This window comes from Crinia signifera, chromosome 9 (genome assembly GCF_055691185.1).
Source record: "Crinia signifera chromosome 9, ASM5569118v1, whole genome shotgun sequence".
In the NCBI taxonomy this organism is placed as follows: Eukaryota; Metazoa; Chordata; class Amphibia; order Anura; family Myobatrachidae; genus Crinia; species Crinia signifera.
Window position 1 is genome coordinate 2424221 of NC_139225.1, and position 17502 is coordinate 2441722.

At 46.4% G+C, this 17502-nt stretch overlaps 1 protein-coding gene across 3 annotated transcripts in view; it reads right to left on the reverse strand.

The window, feature by feature from the left end:
- The window catches only part of FUBP3 (far upstream element binding protein 3), a 57657-nt gene extending 41019 nt beyond the window's left edge, over window positions 1-16638 (reverse strand). For 2 of the 3 annotated variants that reach the window (XM_083160880.1, XM_083160881.1), the window contains exons 1-2: window positions 16434-16638; window positions 9952-10057 (exon numbers count right to left, since the gene is read on the reverse strand). In XM_083160880.1, the coding sequence (XP_083017006.1) occupies window positions 9952-10057; window positions 16434-16523 (196 nt within the window). In that variant the 5' untranslated portion in view covers window positions 16524-16638. The remainder of the gene's footprint in view (window positions 1-9951; window positions 10058-16433) is intronic. The other variant, XM_083160879.1, reaches the window with a different exon arrangement.
- Between the last annotated feature and the right edge of the window lie 864 nt (window positions 16639-17502).

Genomic DNA, 17502 nt, shown 5'->3' on the forward strand with positions numbered 1-17502 from the left:
GTCAACAAGGAAGCATAATGAAATAAGACAAAATGGCAGCATGTCAGGTGACACACTGTTACCAACCAATTACTATAGACTAGAACTATAGGGGTAATGCAATCCAGGATCACGGCTCTCGTTCCCTCCCGACAGCCGTGATCCTGGCCTGTTTTCTGTTTGCCTGACAGCAAATTGGCAGGCGGGATTCAATGTCCTGCCTGCCGATCGTCGAAAGGGGGCGTGGCCAAAAAATGGCCGTTAAGCCGATCCACGTTCGGAATCGCGACAATCAACGGCCGATGTTGGCAGAATATGCCCAACAGCTTTTAAAGTCGGGCTCATTCTGCCGCGAACCCTCTTCAACGCTGTAGGTAAAGACAACACTGAATAGGGTCCCTTCGCTAATTCCCCTGTCGGAAAAAGCGGCGGACGATTTCATACCCCCTATGACTGATGGACTGGGAAATTCATATTTTGAATAGCCCCAATTTTTTTTTTTTCATGATGTCACTGATATAAATGAGAATGGAGAGTTCTGTGTTTCGGTGATGCATCCAGCCAGAGGTGGGTGGTTATGGCCAACACAAGATGAGATATATAGTACCCATCTGCAAACATGGTTAGAAAGGTAAATGACTATGTACCAGTTAATGCAAGGGCCCTTTATTTCCTGATTAATGTATTTGATGGTTACATGCGTGACGATTTTCTGGTTACATCCGTTACGCATACATTCCTTTAAATATTGTCAAGGTAATAAGAAAAACTTTCCTGAAAATTTTACTCAAACAATATTTGTGGTTTGTGGTTTATGCTTTATTGTTAAAAAGCATGGAATAAATATTTGTTGTAGTTTCAGAGAAATCAGATATGTATTTTATTTCAGAAATTACCATGTCCTATCCTGGTTACATCCATTACATTTAAACAATTAATTGATTTATAGCAGACAATGGTGAGGCTTGTTCACACTTGATATTTGTATTCACCAGTGGTAGATACAATTGTGGTAAAATTTGCTTCTCTGTGTGCATTTTAAATTTGTAGCAATCTAGAGGTTTACCACAAATATTGCATCTGAGAGTTACATCCGTTATGTTGGAATTGCCCTTATAAATTTAAATAAAGGAATTTCACTTGGAGGCCAACCAAGATTCAACAGGACAAGTCAGGATGCAAGTGTCAAAAATAGATAAAAGCGACCATATTCAAATTGAATAGAATATTCACGTATATATGGAAAAAGTCATTCCCACCAGGCTGTCTCAACGAGGCACAAAATTCCCTTATATAGGACACCATGCTGAACAAGCCTGCCCACTGCCATCTCCACCCACTGCTTGCAGTGTCCTGCAAGTGGGGAAAGTTGACGAGGTGAATAGACGCTGAGCGCATGCACAAGGCACCTATTCACGTTGGGGGGGGGGGACCTCTGAGACATCCCAGTGTCACAAGGTCATGCACCCTCTCTAGTAGCCACACCCCTTTAGGGGAATCCGCATTAAATGCCCTATTTTATTTTTTAACCCTGCCCATTGTTTACCCTAGAGTGAAGTGTACCGGATATCAGGTGAACGGCCATTGATTGTATTGGTGTGTATATACAGTGTGGATGCAGGGGCATTACACGATTAACATCTTATAGCACTCCTGCAATGGTTAGGACCAGGAAGTTAGATCTTACAAGCTACACGTGACAACTATCGCCATAGAAGAGCCACTACACCCCCCCCCCCCCCCCCCAGCTCAAGGGGGATCGGATGCCAATAGAATGCACTGCTCCGAGAAGCTGAAGCAGTGTATGGGCACTTTTAGTGATCTCTGCATTACTACCACCGGTTAGCAAGTAAATATCATATACTGGTACATTATAGTGTACGTGTCTAGATTAGCACATCCATTGCAAGCTCCTATCATGTACTGATAAATTAATGAACAGATCTCACTGTTCTGAGAGGCATTTTATGGGATCAGTAGGCAGAGGTCATGCTGGTCTTTGTAGTACCATTTGAAGCATCTTGGTGAGAGTTATATATAATTGTGGTATTATAATGTAGCAATAAATGTATGTATGACCCAAAGTGGTTACTATCATCATGTAGTGTTCCACCACCATACCAGGGACACGGACAAGTGGCCGATAGCGTAAACATATCTATTCCACATTACTACTGTCATACCGGATGTAAGTGTCATTTACTGTTCCATTATAGTGTGCTGGGGGAATTCCCTGCCTTTTTTACTAATCAGTTTTAGTTATCAGTTATTGATTTTCTCAGTTAGGAACTAATTGCATTAAATTGGCAGGGTCAGCAGACATTGTCCGAGGAGCGTCCCTGGTTAATCACAGAAGATGCAATTCTCCCTTTTACAATAAAATAAATGGCAATCATCGTGATTTGATCTGACAAACGTCTGTGTTGCAGACTAAAGAAATGGTTTATAAAGCGACATTTTCCTAAGACCATGTCAGATCAATAAAACAGTGTTCATATAATGATTGGCTATAGTTACAGAAATATTCATGCTACGGTACTTCACCTAATAATTACTAAGCTTGCATGCAGCCATTAACATGCAATAGAGACATGTCTTACTGTGCGTTCCCATAACTCCCGTATCGCATCTCCAAACCCTCCTGTCATTGTAATCAATTTCCTATAATCATTCCACAACATAAAAGCCTGGGAGATGGGTCTTGATGGCACTGGGATGCAGCCACTTCCAGACAGATGTATTGGGGCCGATTCACCTCCACGGAATGTTCCGGGACACAAGTATCTACCACCAACATTGCTGATAGTACCTCTCGCTCCATAGAGGCGAACAGTTGGCTGTGTTGGGCTACTGTATTATACGGTCACGTGTACACCCACACCACGCTGAAGTGAATCAGCCCCTACATGAAGGAGCAGGCAAAGAGGAGGCAGTCACAAAACCTCTACAGCCATGGCCAAAAGCAGAGAATGAAACAAGTATTGGTCTTCACGAAGTTTGCTGCGTCAGTGTTTTTAGACTTCATCAATGTTACTATGGTATACTGAAGTAAAATTACAAGCATTTCATACGTGTCCATAGGCTTTTACTGAACATTACATTAAGTTTATGCTAAAGGTCAATATTTGCAGTGTTGACCCTTATTTTTCAAGACCTTTGCAATACGCCCTGGCATGGTGTCAATCAACTTCTGGGCCATTCTTGCCTAATCAGTGCTCGGAGATGGTCAGAATTTGTGGGGTTCTGTTTGTCCACCCGACTCTTGAGAATTGACCACAAGTTCTCCATGGGTTTAAGGTGTGGGGAGTTTCCTATCCATGTACCCATAAAAAGATGGTTTGTTCACTGAGCCACTTAAAAGTTGTCTTATGGCAAGGTGCTCCATCATGTTGGAAAAATACATTGTTCCTCACCAAACTGTTCTCGGAAGGTTAGGAGAAGCTGCTCTTTGGAGGATGTTTTGAAGCAACCCCACACATGAATGGTCTTCGGATGCTCTACTGTTGACATGGCTGATGGTAGAGCTCATCTTTCCTTCTCTGGACAATCTGAACAGTGATTTATCAGAGATAATGGCTTTACCCCAGTCCTCGGCAGTCCAATCCCTGCACCTTTTGCAGTCTGTGCATGATGTTTTTCCTGGAGAGAAGTGACTTTTTTACTGTCCTTCTTGGCACCAGGCCATCCTCAAAAAGTCTTTGCCTCACTATACGTGCATATGGACTCACTCCTGCTTCCATTCCTGAGCAAGCTCTGCACTGGTGGTGCCCCGATCCTGCAGCTGAATCAACTTTAGGAGACTATCCTGAAGCTGCTGGATGTTCTTAGGCCCTCTGAAGTGAACCTCTCCTTGAAGTTTTTGATGACCCAGTAATTGGTTGATTTAGGTGCAATCTTACTAGCAGCAATACCCTCACCTGTGAAGCCCTTTTTGCCCAAAGCAATCATGACTTCATGTATTTCCTCGCAGGTAATCATGGTTAACAGTGGAAGAACAATGATTTCAAGCACCAACCTCCTTTTAAAGCTTCCAGTTTGCTATTGTATCTCAATCAGCATGACCGTGATCTCCAGCCCTGCCCGCGTCAACACTCACCAGTCACTGTGGTAGCAGACTTTGTGAACTAAAACTGGAGTCACTCTCAAAACTTTTGGCCATTGTTGTACATTTGCTTGCACCCTGCACAGAGATAATTATAGCATACGCCATCCCCTGCATTCTACACAATCAAAGAGGCATAGCCTGAAGTTTTAATGCAGTGGAAAAAACAGTAATTCGACATAGGACATCTAATACCAAAACATCTTGGCAACACATGCATAGGCTTGGAACAGAATACTGGTTTACACTTAGAACAAGACCCAATATAATAGGAATAGAGCAGGGCTGGGCAACACGGGCCCTCCAGATGTTGATGAACTACACATCCCAGGATGCTTTGCATTAGTTTTGCTATGTGGCCATGCTGAAACTGATGCAAGGCATGCTGGGATGTGTAGTTCATCAACATCTGGAGGGCCGGTGTTGCCCAGCCCTGGAATAGAGCTACTGATAACATTGGTGGGCTCCCACAGCTATCTGTTGGCTGCATACTGGAGTGGGAATTTAATACCTGGAATAGGGAAACACAGGAATAAGAGACTTATTATTTATATGGGGGGTTCGGTTCCTTACATAGAAACGTTGGCACCAAACCGCTGTGCAGGGGCAAGGAGGAGTTGATGTCTCTTATTTGCCCCTAGTGGGTGACTGCATGTCGGATATCATCTATACTGACCAGGGCTGATTCTCTAGTGCACGGCCAGTAACTACAATCACACATCGGAGCTTTGGGGACCACAGGAACCACGTGGGAATGTTATTAGTAGCTCATGGATATAAAACAACCTAAACAGTAATAACTACTATGAACGTTGGACCTCCCGGAAATGTGCCTTGCCAAACACGTTTGCTTATGAGAAACAGAAGATTTTCATCCGCCACATGCAATAGACAAGAGGGTATAATATAAGTGCAAGGAGGGGACGGGAAGAATAATCCGGTCATAAAACGGGCCGGGATTTGTTCCTTTGTAGCTCCTTACAGTGCCGCAACATGCAGACAGACGACCCGCGCAGGCCAAGGGGGCTACTTACGATCAGTCACAGGTGCCAGTTTTTTACAATCCGGCTGTTCTGTCACACAGAGAAGAGACGGAGGGGCAAGAAAAGAAGGAACACACAGGACTCTTATTGAAAGATAAATTAGTGAGGCATGCGAAAAGCACTATAATGAATAAGAAAGTACGGTTAGGATGTTTATGGTGGAAATCACAAACAAAGCCAGTAGAGCCACGATCACTCTATGATTGGTAGAATGTTTCCAGCAACCCAAGTAAAACACAATCCAATGGTTTAAATGACAGTGAGGGCTAAAGGCATCAATTCTGATCAGGAAACCAGTATACATGAGAATGGATAATATCACAAAGAGAAAACAGCGACACCGATAAAGCATTACGTTAATAAGTCAGCATTCAGCGCCATGTATCTGCTTAACTATTGGTTCACTGCACAAAACTGCTGCCAGTAATGTGCGCAAATGAAGACAACATTTTCTATGACATAATATAGATCGTTCATGGTAGGCTGTTTTAGCGGGGCACTGTGCCCAGCCCCTCTAGCAGCGCCCTGTTAGAACAGCCTGATGCCTGTCCCCGCCAGCGTGCACAGGGAAGCCCAGCGCTTCCCCGGCAGTGACATCAGTGGGCCCAGTCCACCCTTGCTGCCCCATTGCAGCACCACCCTGCCCAGTTCCTAACCATCGACGGGATCATTGTCAGGCATGATGGAAAATGACCTATTGCCCTGTTCTTGCTGTCATTTCATACTGCAGTACCAGGTGTCAGTGATGCCAGAAGTGACGTGGCTGCCCACCAGTATGGCCGGCTCTAGTCCAATCTTGTCACATAAGGTCTAGATCAGGGGTGGCAAAACCGGTCCTTGATATTTAACAACAGTCCAAGTTTTCCAAATCCCCTCGCTGGTGCACAACTGTAGTAACTACCAATACCCCTTTCACACAGAAGAGCAAAAGTCAAACATTTCTACCCAGTAATTTGACGTTCAACACGGGTCCTTCTCTTGTGTTAAAGGGTCAATCAGGGTCTTCAACGCAGGCAGTAACCAGCAACGAAACCCAGGAATTTCAACCCAAATTGACCCTTTCACACAGAAGAAATATGGGTGCATCACGCTTGACCCAGTAATTTGCCTTTCTGTGCGATGGGGGGGGGGGGGGGGGGGGACCTGCAGAACTCAAACCCTGAACAAAAGGGGTTATTGTGTCTGAAAGTATAACTCACATTTACAAACCTACTGCCTTCATTCCTACTATAGATCTCACAGGTTGCCTTAAAAACATGGTAGATCTTGAGGATATGTTTGGCCGCCCCTGGTCTAGATGAACACAAAGGTTATTCACATGATCCGAATCAGCTGTATGGTCTCACAGAGGTGACATACACACTCAGCCTTAACGTGTTTGTCTTCGTTTACCTGTAACAGCTATAGAACAAGAGCCACAGACTATACCTATACTGACTGCAAAATAACCCAGGGCAAGGCCACAACCAGCACCAGCACCACACGGAACAGCCGCTAATAAGATATTTTCTCCCATTATGCGACCACAAAAGCAGCAGCTCACATACTGCACAGCAAGTTGAAGGTCCTTCAGCCTCGCCAAGGCCTCATTTGGAAGATAGCGAGATTTGCAGAGCAATCACTTTGCTTCAGATAAACGTCTTATTTATATTACAAGTACCAGCTGTTCAGCAGAAGCATGCACCCGCCAGGCTCAGGCCTTGGAGCTGCATGAGACTTTCTTGATGCCACACGGCTGTGTAAACCCGCAACGCGAAAAGAAATCTGCATAAAAATATAATAGGATCAAATGACAGAGCAGATGTTATTTATACACACGGCAAGCCGCAGCCAGGGGCCAAAAGGTAAGTAAACAGCAGCACAGGCACACAGTGTGACGGGAATGCTCATCGCAGGCAGGAAACTTCCCGCTGCACACCAGCCTAGCTCATCGCCGACTCTTCAGCTGTCTAACTCAGGCCATGCTTAGTCTTGTGGTTCAAGAACGAACGGTTACTGTTCATTTGAGGTGCATCACAGAGTTCCACGGCATTCGTCAGACAGCAGGAAAGAACAAGACATGAATAACGGACAAGAAGATGGTAGAAAGGGCTCTGATACGGTATACGGGTACATCAGAGTGTGCGGCTCAGCTGTGACCCTATTGCCATAGAGGTACTCACCAAACCATAGGGAATGTGACTGGAAGGTGGCACATTGGCCATACTTTACATAGAATTTGAAACCAATGTAATTTGGGGGAAATTGATGGCGCACAATCCTGCCATGTTCTGCCATGCCCACATTCTAGATCTTTGCCTGCACCTCTTACAGCAATTACCAGATGACTTTCTATGGTTTAATCACCACACGAGTCCCACCCATACAAACACATTACCTGGCCTTTCTCCATGTTGGAAGAAAAATAGATTCATACTTTACTAAAAAAAAAACTAAATAATAAATCTGGTAAATAATAAAATACTATTAGAATGTACTAAATGAAATGAAGCACTAATGACAAAACTAAAACACCAAAATAATGTATTCCAAATAACGAACCTACTCAACAGAAAACTCACTACAACGTATGAGGGGAACCTCAATAATAATGTAAGATTTACTGCAGGACTACACAGGCCAACAGCGACGGAACGCAGAGATATGAAGCAGCCAATCACACCTGGATTACGTAACATACTGTACAGCACCACGGCATACTGACATCAGTACAAGTCACTTATAACTGAACCATTGTGTTTGTAGCGCCATCAGCCAGTGACACCACATTTGAAGTGGCCATTTTGTGGCCTGGGAATGCAGACTATTGATTGACAGATAGCTGAGGCACATTGGGAATACATTGCAGGCTCATGTGCCATCCGTGGCTTCTTCTACACAAGCTCCAACACTCACAATATGGCCACATAGCCTCTGTAGTAGTCATGAATCGTCCCAAAACGCAGCACTTCAGTGGAATACACATTAGATAATATTTTAAACCAACGTAACCATTCATTCCAGGTGTATTAAACCTGGCGAAGTGATAAAGTGGAAGGTGAAGGTGAAGGTGATAATGCACCAATCAATACCCGACTAAAAATGACCTTTCACCTTGCACTTCATCACTTCTCCAGGCTTAATACATCTGCCCCAGTGTGTTCTAACAACATCGCTAGAAACATCGCAGCCCAATATGGGGGTGTCTGTAGTGATCCAACGCAGACACCCACCCACCCCCGCTCAGCATACACACTTATTAATCCATGGCTACTGATCTCGCTGGGTACAAACATGTAGTGTGTACCCAGCATTACATTGTGTACAGAGACAGTCACAGTATAAAATAAAGCTTTCAGACATGCAGAGCCTTCGGTTTTTAACCTTTTGCAATCCAAATACTTTTTTTTTTTTTTTTCAATTCAAACAGACTGGATTAAATTATTTGCATTTTTTTAATTCAAAAATGGTCTACATTGAAGGTTCTGATTATAAAGTGGCTCCCCAAGGGATCTGCTACTAGCGCTAGGGCTGTTGAGCCTGACTATACCTCGGACCTGAAAGGGTTAACGCTTTATAGGGTAAGACTGTAACATGCCTTAGTGGAGAGAGAAAACCACAATGCACTACACAAAAGACAGTGCATTTAGGTGTTACTGTATCAGTAGGTGCTGCACAGCCTGTTGTACCGTTACTGAGCAGTTATGTAACGCTGCAGCTGCAGTCAGGCTGAAAGTGACCTTTGAGCGAGTACACATCTACTGCTTCAGGGCCAGCACCAGGTACATACAAATCTATCCCTTATCCTTCACAGAAGTGCCGACTCCTCTCCTGAACCAGGGATCACTGTGGCTGGTAATTGGCTTACTCTGGCTGGCGTGGAGTCAGTCACAGGCACGGATGGGTATTACCTGTCACGTTCAAGTGCCCAGAGGAGGATTGTTTGTACAAGCAAAGCTGGATATAGTACACTATTATACTCCATAGTGCTTGTAGGGGATATGTACCAATATTGCTCCACCATTTACAGTAGTTTCTGTTACTCCAGCCATGACCATAGGTAACAGTTTTAATGAACATAAAAGATTTCTTCTCTTCTTCAAACACTGGAGTGTAAATCTGTGAACGTCACTGACGGTTGAGCACGTGGCTTTGCCCTGCATATTATGCTCCAGCACTGTGGTAGAGGTGACTAGGGTCATGTAACATGGGTCACCCATGTCATTTCTTTCATACAGGAAATACCAGGGATCACTCACTTCCTGTAGTCTCTGCTATCCCTAATGACCAGAGGTGCAGGAGGACCCACAATGACTAGGACGGGTGCCCGCTGGCTGAAGCAAGGGTGGGATCTGCATCATTAATCCCTAGAACAGTGCTGCTTAAACACTATCCTCGCGCACCCTAACAGCCCAGGTGCTAAGAATAACCACATTAGTAACTCAGTCATTTAACTTATACCATCTGTATATAAGCAGGGATATCCTTGAAGCCTGGACTGTTCGGGAGCCTTCGGGACAGCGTTTGGGATAAATAACTGAAACCCCTAAATGAACATTTTGAGGTAACAAAACAAAAACATTTTTTAAATTATTACTGATAAAGTCACATGTTTATCTAACACAGGGATGGGGAACTTTTGGCCCTCCAGCTGTTGTTGAACTACGCATCCCAGCATGCCCTGCAACAGTTTTAGCATGGCCAAATAGCAAAATTGTAGTTCGATCCCTGATCTAACAGATAAGTATCAAAAAGCTGGGAATTTATGTGCCACTGGAAAACAACGGTTAAAAAAAATAAAAAAAAATCATAAATATAAAAATACTAAATAACATTGGACAGATTTACCTCCGTCATCAAGCGGTCTTTTCTGGACTCCATATCCATACACTGTAGGGTCCACAAGAGATCCGGAATTATTCAAGTGTGGGATTCCATCGATTTTAGCAGCTATCTGTAAGAGCAAATGAAGAATTGTATTGGCCCAACAGTCGCCAACTTGCAGTAATCTGGAAATATGTGGCTAGAGATTTGTGCCTTTGGTTTCAATGACGTTTCCAATACAAGGGCCTTTTACTGACCCTAGGAGATCTGATAGGGGCTATAGCAGCATTGTCCGAGCTCCGTCCCACTGAGTGTACTGTACTTCAGACCTGCTAATATCATTACTGTGGTGGGAGAGAACCCTGACAGAAGAGGGGATATTATTCTGATTGACAAGTTTCAGAGGGAATCACAACACCCCAAAAACCCGAACAGAGCCAACATTGAGAGGATCAGAAGTACAGGTAGATGAAAATCAATGTGACACCAGGGGATCTAAGCACCACTAGTCCGCTCTGCAAGTTAATCTTATTGGGTGACCTTCAAGCCAGATACTAGGTACTCAGTCAGATCATTCTAACAGGGAACCAGGGCAGCAAGAAAACATGGCCAGATATAGACTGTACTCTGACATTACTGCTCCCGCTATAAGTGGCAGTGTAAATGCAGAACTATGCTATGTCACTAATGTTTAACCTCTGCATGGAGTGGAGCTCGGGGTGTTCGGGAAGTGTCAGGAATGTTCCTGCCTATTACAAACTCTTGAGCAAATCTATTATTGGAACCCAAGTATAAAGTATATCATTTTGTCACAGGTTTTGTGGACTTTAAGGATCAAAACTTTTTCTGTAACGAAGGGGCCCATTTATCATGGATTTACAATATGATCTGGGCAGGATCGCAGTGTATAATACTATCCTATCGGCAGGACGTAGAGGAGCCCGTCCCTGTCCCTCAGCACGAGCTAGGTGGCGGGGGGGGGGGGGGGGGGGGGGTGTATGCGCGCTACTCACAGAATAACAAGAGCGCACACAAACTGGTCAATATAATATCAAGGCCAGAATTTTTTTTTGTGCAAAAGACTTTTCCAATTTATTGACAAAATGATTATTCATACTACACAATAAATCAGGTCGATCAATCGATGATTGTCAAATTGGCCTAATTATTGTACACCTCTTTTAAGTAATCTTAGTGTGAACAGAGATCAGTAATCCCTATTCTCTTAACGATGTTGTGAGCATAAGTGAAGGAAACTCACATCCTGTACAGTAATTCAACTTTACTACACCAAATTATGCTTCAGTCCAGGCTAGTGGGGCCTACACACAGGGAGATTTTGCTGAGTGATCTAAGCAATGTGTGCTGAGCAATCTGTGAGGGTCAGTGTTCCCTGGTGAGACACTCCGGCACCGACCAGTGATGTAACTAGATTAATCCAGTATGCTGGATAGTAAATCGCTGGGCGATGGGGCTGCGCTATGGCTACCTACACACGGAGCGATGTAGGTGCATTATCTAAGCCGTCTAGTCAGAAATCACCCCATGTGTAGGCCCCTTAACCTTACAAGTGCCATTTTAAGTTTATTTGACATAACCATGTGCACTGCAGGTGGGGCTGATGTAACACGTGCAGAGAGAACTAGATTTGGGTGTCTTATAGTTTCTGTGCAGGGTAAATACTGGCTGCTTTATTTTTACACTGCAATATAGATAGCAGTTTGAAGTACAAACCCCACGCAAACCTAATTCTCTCTGCACATGTTACATCAGCCCCACCTGCAGTGCACATGGTTATGTCCACCAGAGAGTGATTGTGCCTTTCCGAGTGAATCAGAATAACCCCCTAAGTGTCAGCAGTACCTGCTCCTGGCACCATTACTCGTTTATTATTAAGACTATGGGGTCAAATAAATTTGGACCAGTGGAAAGAAAATGTTCATGCCACAGAAAACCTGTAGAGACGTCATCTGTGCATTATGGTAACATCACCTCCGACTGGGCTGCAAATGGCGAAGTACAGGTAAATGAGGGGTACTGTAGTGTGCAGGTGTTGATGTGTAAGGACCACAACAGCACTTGCTATTGGCTTCTAGCTGAACTGATACCCGTTTGTGTATAAGAGGCTTATCTTTCCTATAATAACATGGTACAATTACATTACAATCGGATATTTTTTCCTTTCAAGGATTTAAAAAACAAACACACAAACATAAAAAAGCAGTTGTGTATTATTGTTTGATACAATGACTAACAAGTATTTTCCAGCAGCTAAACTACTATTGTTCTACTATACAATTAAAGGTGCATACACACAGCGACGATGGATAAAAACGCTGGGCTAAAAATCAATCTGCATACACAATGAGTGATTTTTCACACGTCCTAGTGTTTTTCCCCAGGTTGGACGGCTTTTCACAGCAGGACTAGTGTATGACATCCAATCTGATCTGATGCGCATTGGATCAAATGCGGAGGTCTGACGGTCTGCTCATAAGATAAATCGGTACTTGTGTATTTGCAGGGCGCCCACTACGCCATTTGCTTAGTGGGCTTTTCTGCATAGTGAAATCGCATCGAATGTTTTCGTGCCGTGCGATATCATGTGATGCGATCTCACTAGTTAATTTATTCACTGCACCCTGACCGCATCACACGTAAAATCACATGCGATTTTGCGTGCAAAGCGATTTAGCACAACACCCACAGTGTACATGTCTATGTGATGCAACGGGATTTAGCACACCCCAACTATCCACATCACCCCGAAGCGTGGAAAGCGCAGCGAGCCCCACGTGGGGACGCGGAACGCGTCCTCCAGACCTTTTCATACCCCCTCTCTATCCACGTCAGTGTGGAGTTGATTTTATAAAGTGTGGCGAGGGAGCGCGGATTACTTTACATGTATTCCGTGTCTGCTCGCCACGCTTCGGACTTGGTGGCTCGCCAAGCCGAAAATCAACTCCACGCCGACGTGAATAGTGGGGGTATGAGAAGGTCGGGAGGACGCATAATGCGTCCGTTCGCCACGCTTCAGGGTGATGTGGATAGTGGTGATGTGCTAAATCCCATTGCATCACATAGATATGTACAATTGGAAAATCGCATTGCATAGCTAAATTGCATGCGATGCGATTTTCCTACGGTGCCGTACATATATAAATTGAACACCCTGCAAATACAAGTACCAATAAATCCTATGTGCAGCAGGGAGTGAGATCCGGGGGAGCGGGGTCCTGGAGAACAGTGGTCCAGGGGAAATGCAGGCGGGGAGCTGAAAACAGGGTCCGGGGTAGCGGGGGTGAGAATAGAAGAAATCGTATTCAAAAGAGAGCTCAGCCAATCAGCAGCTGCCCAGTCTTTTGAATAGATTATTTTTTCTGTTCTCTCGCCGCTACCCCGGTCCCTGCTCTGAGCCCTTCTCTCCGCCTGCAGCTAACCCATTTCCTGCTCTCTGAGCCCTTCTCCCTGCCTGCTGCTACCACAGTCCCTGCTCCCTTCTCCCCCGCCTGCCGCTACCCCGGTCCCTGCTCTCTGAGCCCTTCTCCCCGCCTGCCGCTACCCCGGTCCCTGCTCTCTGAGCCCTTCTCCCCGCCTGCCGCTACCCCAGTCCCTGCTCTCTGAGCCCTTTTCCCAGCCTGCCGCTACCCCGGTCCCTGCTCTCTGAGCCCTTTTCCCAGCCTGCCGCTACCCCGGTCCCTGCTCTCTGAGCCCTTTTCCCCGCCTGCCGCTACCCCGGTCCCTGCTCTCTGAGCCCTTCTCCCCGCCTGCCGCTACACTGGTCCTTGCTCTCTGAGCCCTTCTCCCACGCCTGCCACTACCCCGGTCCTTGCTCTCTGAGCCCTTCTCCCACGCCTGCCACTACCCCGGTCCTTACTCTCTGAGCCCTTCTCCCCGCCTGCCGCTACACCAGTCCCTGCTCTGAGCCCTTCTCCCCACCTGCCGCTACCCCAGTCCCTGCCTGCCGCTACCCTGGATCCTGCTCTCCTACTGCTAACCGCCTGCAGCTCCCCCGGGTTACATGTGATAAAGCGCATCAAGTGCCAAATCTTATCAAGATCTGCCGGGGAGCTGCCGTGGGACCTCGGGGGAAGTCAGGGCCAATGTATGGGGGCCCTTAAACGTCATCTAGTAGCAATAGGAACTTTAATAAGCCAGAAAGTATGAGGTTAGTTCTAATGAAGTCAGATCCAAACTGTGGCCATCCAGCTGTTGTAAAACTACACATCCCAGCATGCCTTGCCATAATTGTAGCATTCACTAATAGCAAAACTGTGGCAAGGCATGATGTGACTTGTAGTTTTAAAATAGCTTGAGGGCCATAGTTTGGACAGGCCTTGTCTAAAATTCTACATGCACAGTGATGCAAACAACTTGTGGCGCCATATAAAAAAATTGTAATAAAAATGAGACGATACATGACTCGTGCCAATGGAAAAATTATAACTGGAAATTTATCATGACCAAAAAGACTGGACCACATCTGCTGGTTTGGGGATCTTGCTTTTTTTGTATGGGTTTTGTTAAGAAATTTTGGGAAACAAAGTTTATCATGATCAGGCCTAATTTTTTTATTCTGAATTTAGAGTAATGTGGCCTAAACCCTGGATTACTTCAGAGAGTTTTATGAGTGATCTAAGTAGATTGCTTAGAAAATGCCCCAACAACACTCGGTGTGTAGGGGCCATAGTGTTATCGATGCGCGGCACATAGCTATCGCCCGGCGATTAATATTCAGCATGCTGGATGAATCTAGTAATTGTCGGTGTCTGCCAGGGCTTTACATTTATTAAAATCTAGGAGCCAGGATGAGTGTAGGAGCCAACAAATGCCGTTTACCTACATTCTCGTTGCTACAGGTTTCTTGCTCAATGCCAGGGTGCCATGGGGGATTACCCCTCCTCCTCTTCACTCCCTATCCTCACTATTACCATGTGTGGTAACGGCAGAACGGTCGACATCCTATCCAGCTGTATCAGAGGTTCAAAGCAGGTCCGTGGCTATTTCATGACTCGAGAGCCAGAGTGTGCAGTCCGCCAGCCAATCAGAAGCTACCAGTGCCACTCCTGATTGGCTGCCGAACCTCAAACTCAGATTGGCTTGAGTTTTGCAATAGCCACAGACCTGCTCTAATACAGCCAGGTGGGTTGTCCACCGCTCTGCCCAGCTGTTGCCGCTAATGCACCACCATGCCTCCATGTAAAGACCATTGGAGTGGGCATCATTAACGACAGTGAATACACACTAGACAATATGCACGAAAATATTGCTAACTGTAGCCATCATGCATATAGTATAATATAACGTAATAGATGCTACACCCAGGCAAACCCAGTATAAACCCTAGAATTCCGTACTGCACGATCGTATTGAAGACACCACCATAAGCGGTAGAGTCAATTATGCAAACATTTTTAATTCAATTTCAGTAGTCAGAATGTGCTCACACATCCATAGGCTGGGAGCTGAACCAGACTCCTGGTAGTTAAAGTGACTACAGTACCTATTATGGGGGTATTCAATTCTGCGTGATTTATCATTGTGGAATGTGACGTGGCATCTGCCAGCATCGCACATTGTTATTTCCCTATTAATGATAGACCTGTGTGCGAGCAGGCTGCACTAATGAACACACAGATAACCATCAGGTAGAGAACGTCGGATGGACATTTACACAAACCCATTTCTTTATTTCTTGAAGAGCTACAAGAACAGTATAATCAGTATGAAACTAAGAGACTTATATGTAAAGAAGTGCAACATATGGAGAGTAAGATCACCGCCCGACATGTGCAGAGTTTGTACGTATCGCCCACATCTGTGCACCCAAAACGCAAAGCGCAATGACAGATCAACCGGAGATGCAAAAAAATAACCTGCATGTCCATGTGATTGGGAATAAAGATTGCAAGCACCCAGATACAGCCGCGGAAGCGAGCAATCGGAATGCTCCATGTAAATCGCTCTGGAATACGCAGGCGCCATACACATAGCTGGTAATAACTGTAAGTAAATATCCCCAAATAAGTTACCAAAATAAGAAGCAGAAAAAAAAAGGAGTATGGGAAGAAGCTAGTGAGTAACTACAAGTCCCAGCATTCCCTTGCAGGCTGTAACTGGGAGACTCAGGTATGCTGGGACTTGTGGCCCCCCCCAACCTTATGGTTAGGGATGGCATTCAGGGGGCACACAGACCAGCCTGGAGTAAGGGGTGTGAGGGGCAGAAGCCAGAGGAGGGGGGGGGGGGGGTAATCTAGGGGCAGATGGGGAGAGTGTGAGCTCTGCGGGTCAGCCACTGGCCATGATGTGGGGGATGGGGCCCAGGTGGAGGCCTCAGGCCTGGCTCTCCCCATGGCTCAGAGAGTGTGTGGGGAGAAGGTGCACGGAGGGCGAGGGCCGGCTGTCCCACGCACACATCCCGGCCTGTCTCCAGCGATCCCCCCACCCCCCGCCCTCCCAGGCCGGGTTGCGGCCTGCTCCACTCCCGGACACGGGCCTGGCCTCACCTGCCGGACCCTGTGGTGCAGCGCGTCCGCGAAGCCCTCAGACTTCATCCCCACGGGGACCGCGCCCTGTCCCTGCACCAGCTCCGCCATGGCACCCACAGGAGGAGGCCGCCGCTTCCCCCGACCTCACTCACTGCGCCCGGGGACCCAGAAACGGAAGCTCGGAGCGACGACAGCGCGGACTGCTTCCGCCGGAAACACGGGCCTGCAGCAGGCGGGATAGGGCGATCTCACGATGACGTCACCGGGACTCGGAGCGAGGCTGCGGCTCGGCCGGAAGTAGCCGGTGGGGACATGTGAGTGCGACTCGTCACGTGCTGCTGCCGCCGCTGCTCCGTGCGGAGAGGGAGGGACACGGCGGGATATGTCACCTCCTCTGCCCGGCCGGTGTCAGTGTGTGTCACCCGGTACTGCCCGGTATCCTCCATACTGCCAGTGCCAGGACACCCATAGGGGCCCACCTGCTGCCACGTGTACCACCCCCCACCCCTGTGCCACATGCCTGCCCTGTATATATATAGATCACACATATATACAGGTCCAGGGACTCTGCAGCTATGTAAAACCACTTCTACTGATCTATATATTTCTATAATTTAGAAAAGAAGGCGCTCAAAATGACTTTAAAATATAACTAATTTTATGCAAAATACATTTTATCCCAGGACAGGTCCACAAACCATGATTATGTAATTTATACCCCTTTTACAGCGCCACAAAACCCCGGGTCTTAGGCGGGTCAGCGGTGGTGTAAATGGGACACTCCGTGTCCCTTTATACAGGACATCTACCCAGGTCCTGACCTGGGTAGAACACGGCTAGGACCTGGGTAAATGGGCCTGTGTCCGGCACCCATTCACCTCCCGGCCAAGGGCTGGGGGCAGCCCAGCAGATTACCTTAGTGCTGGGCTTGCCCGCAGCGGTCCCGGCGATCGGCGCTTGAATATGATGTCGTCTCCAAGTGGCGGCTCAGGAACAGTGTGGGTGGGGGGGGCACTGATGTAAAAGGGTAACTACTGGGTAAAAAGTGCGGTCTGAAAGGGGCATTAGTAACTGAGGGGGTTAAGAC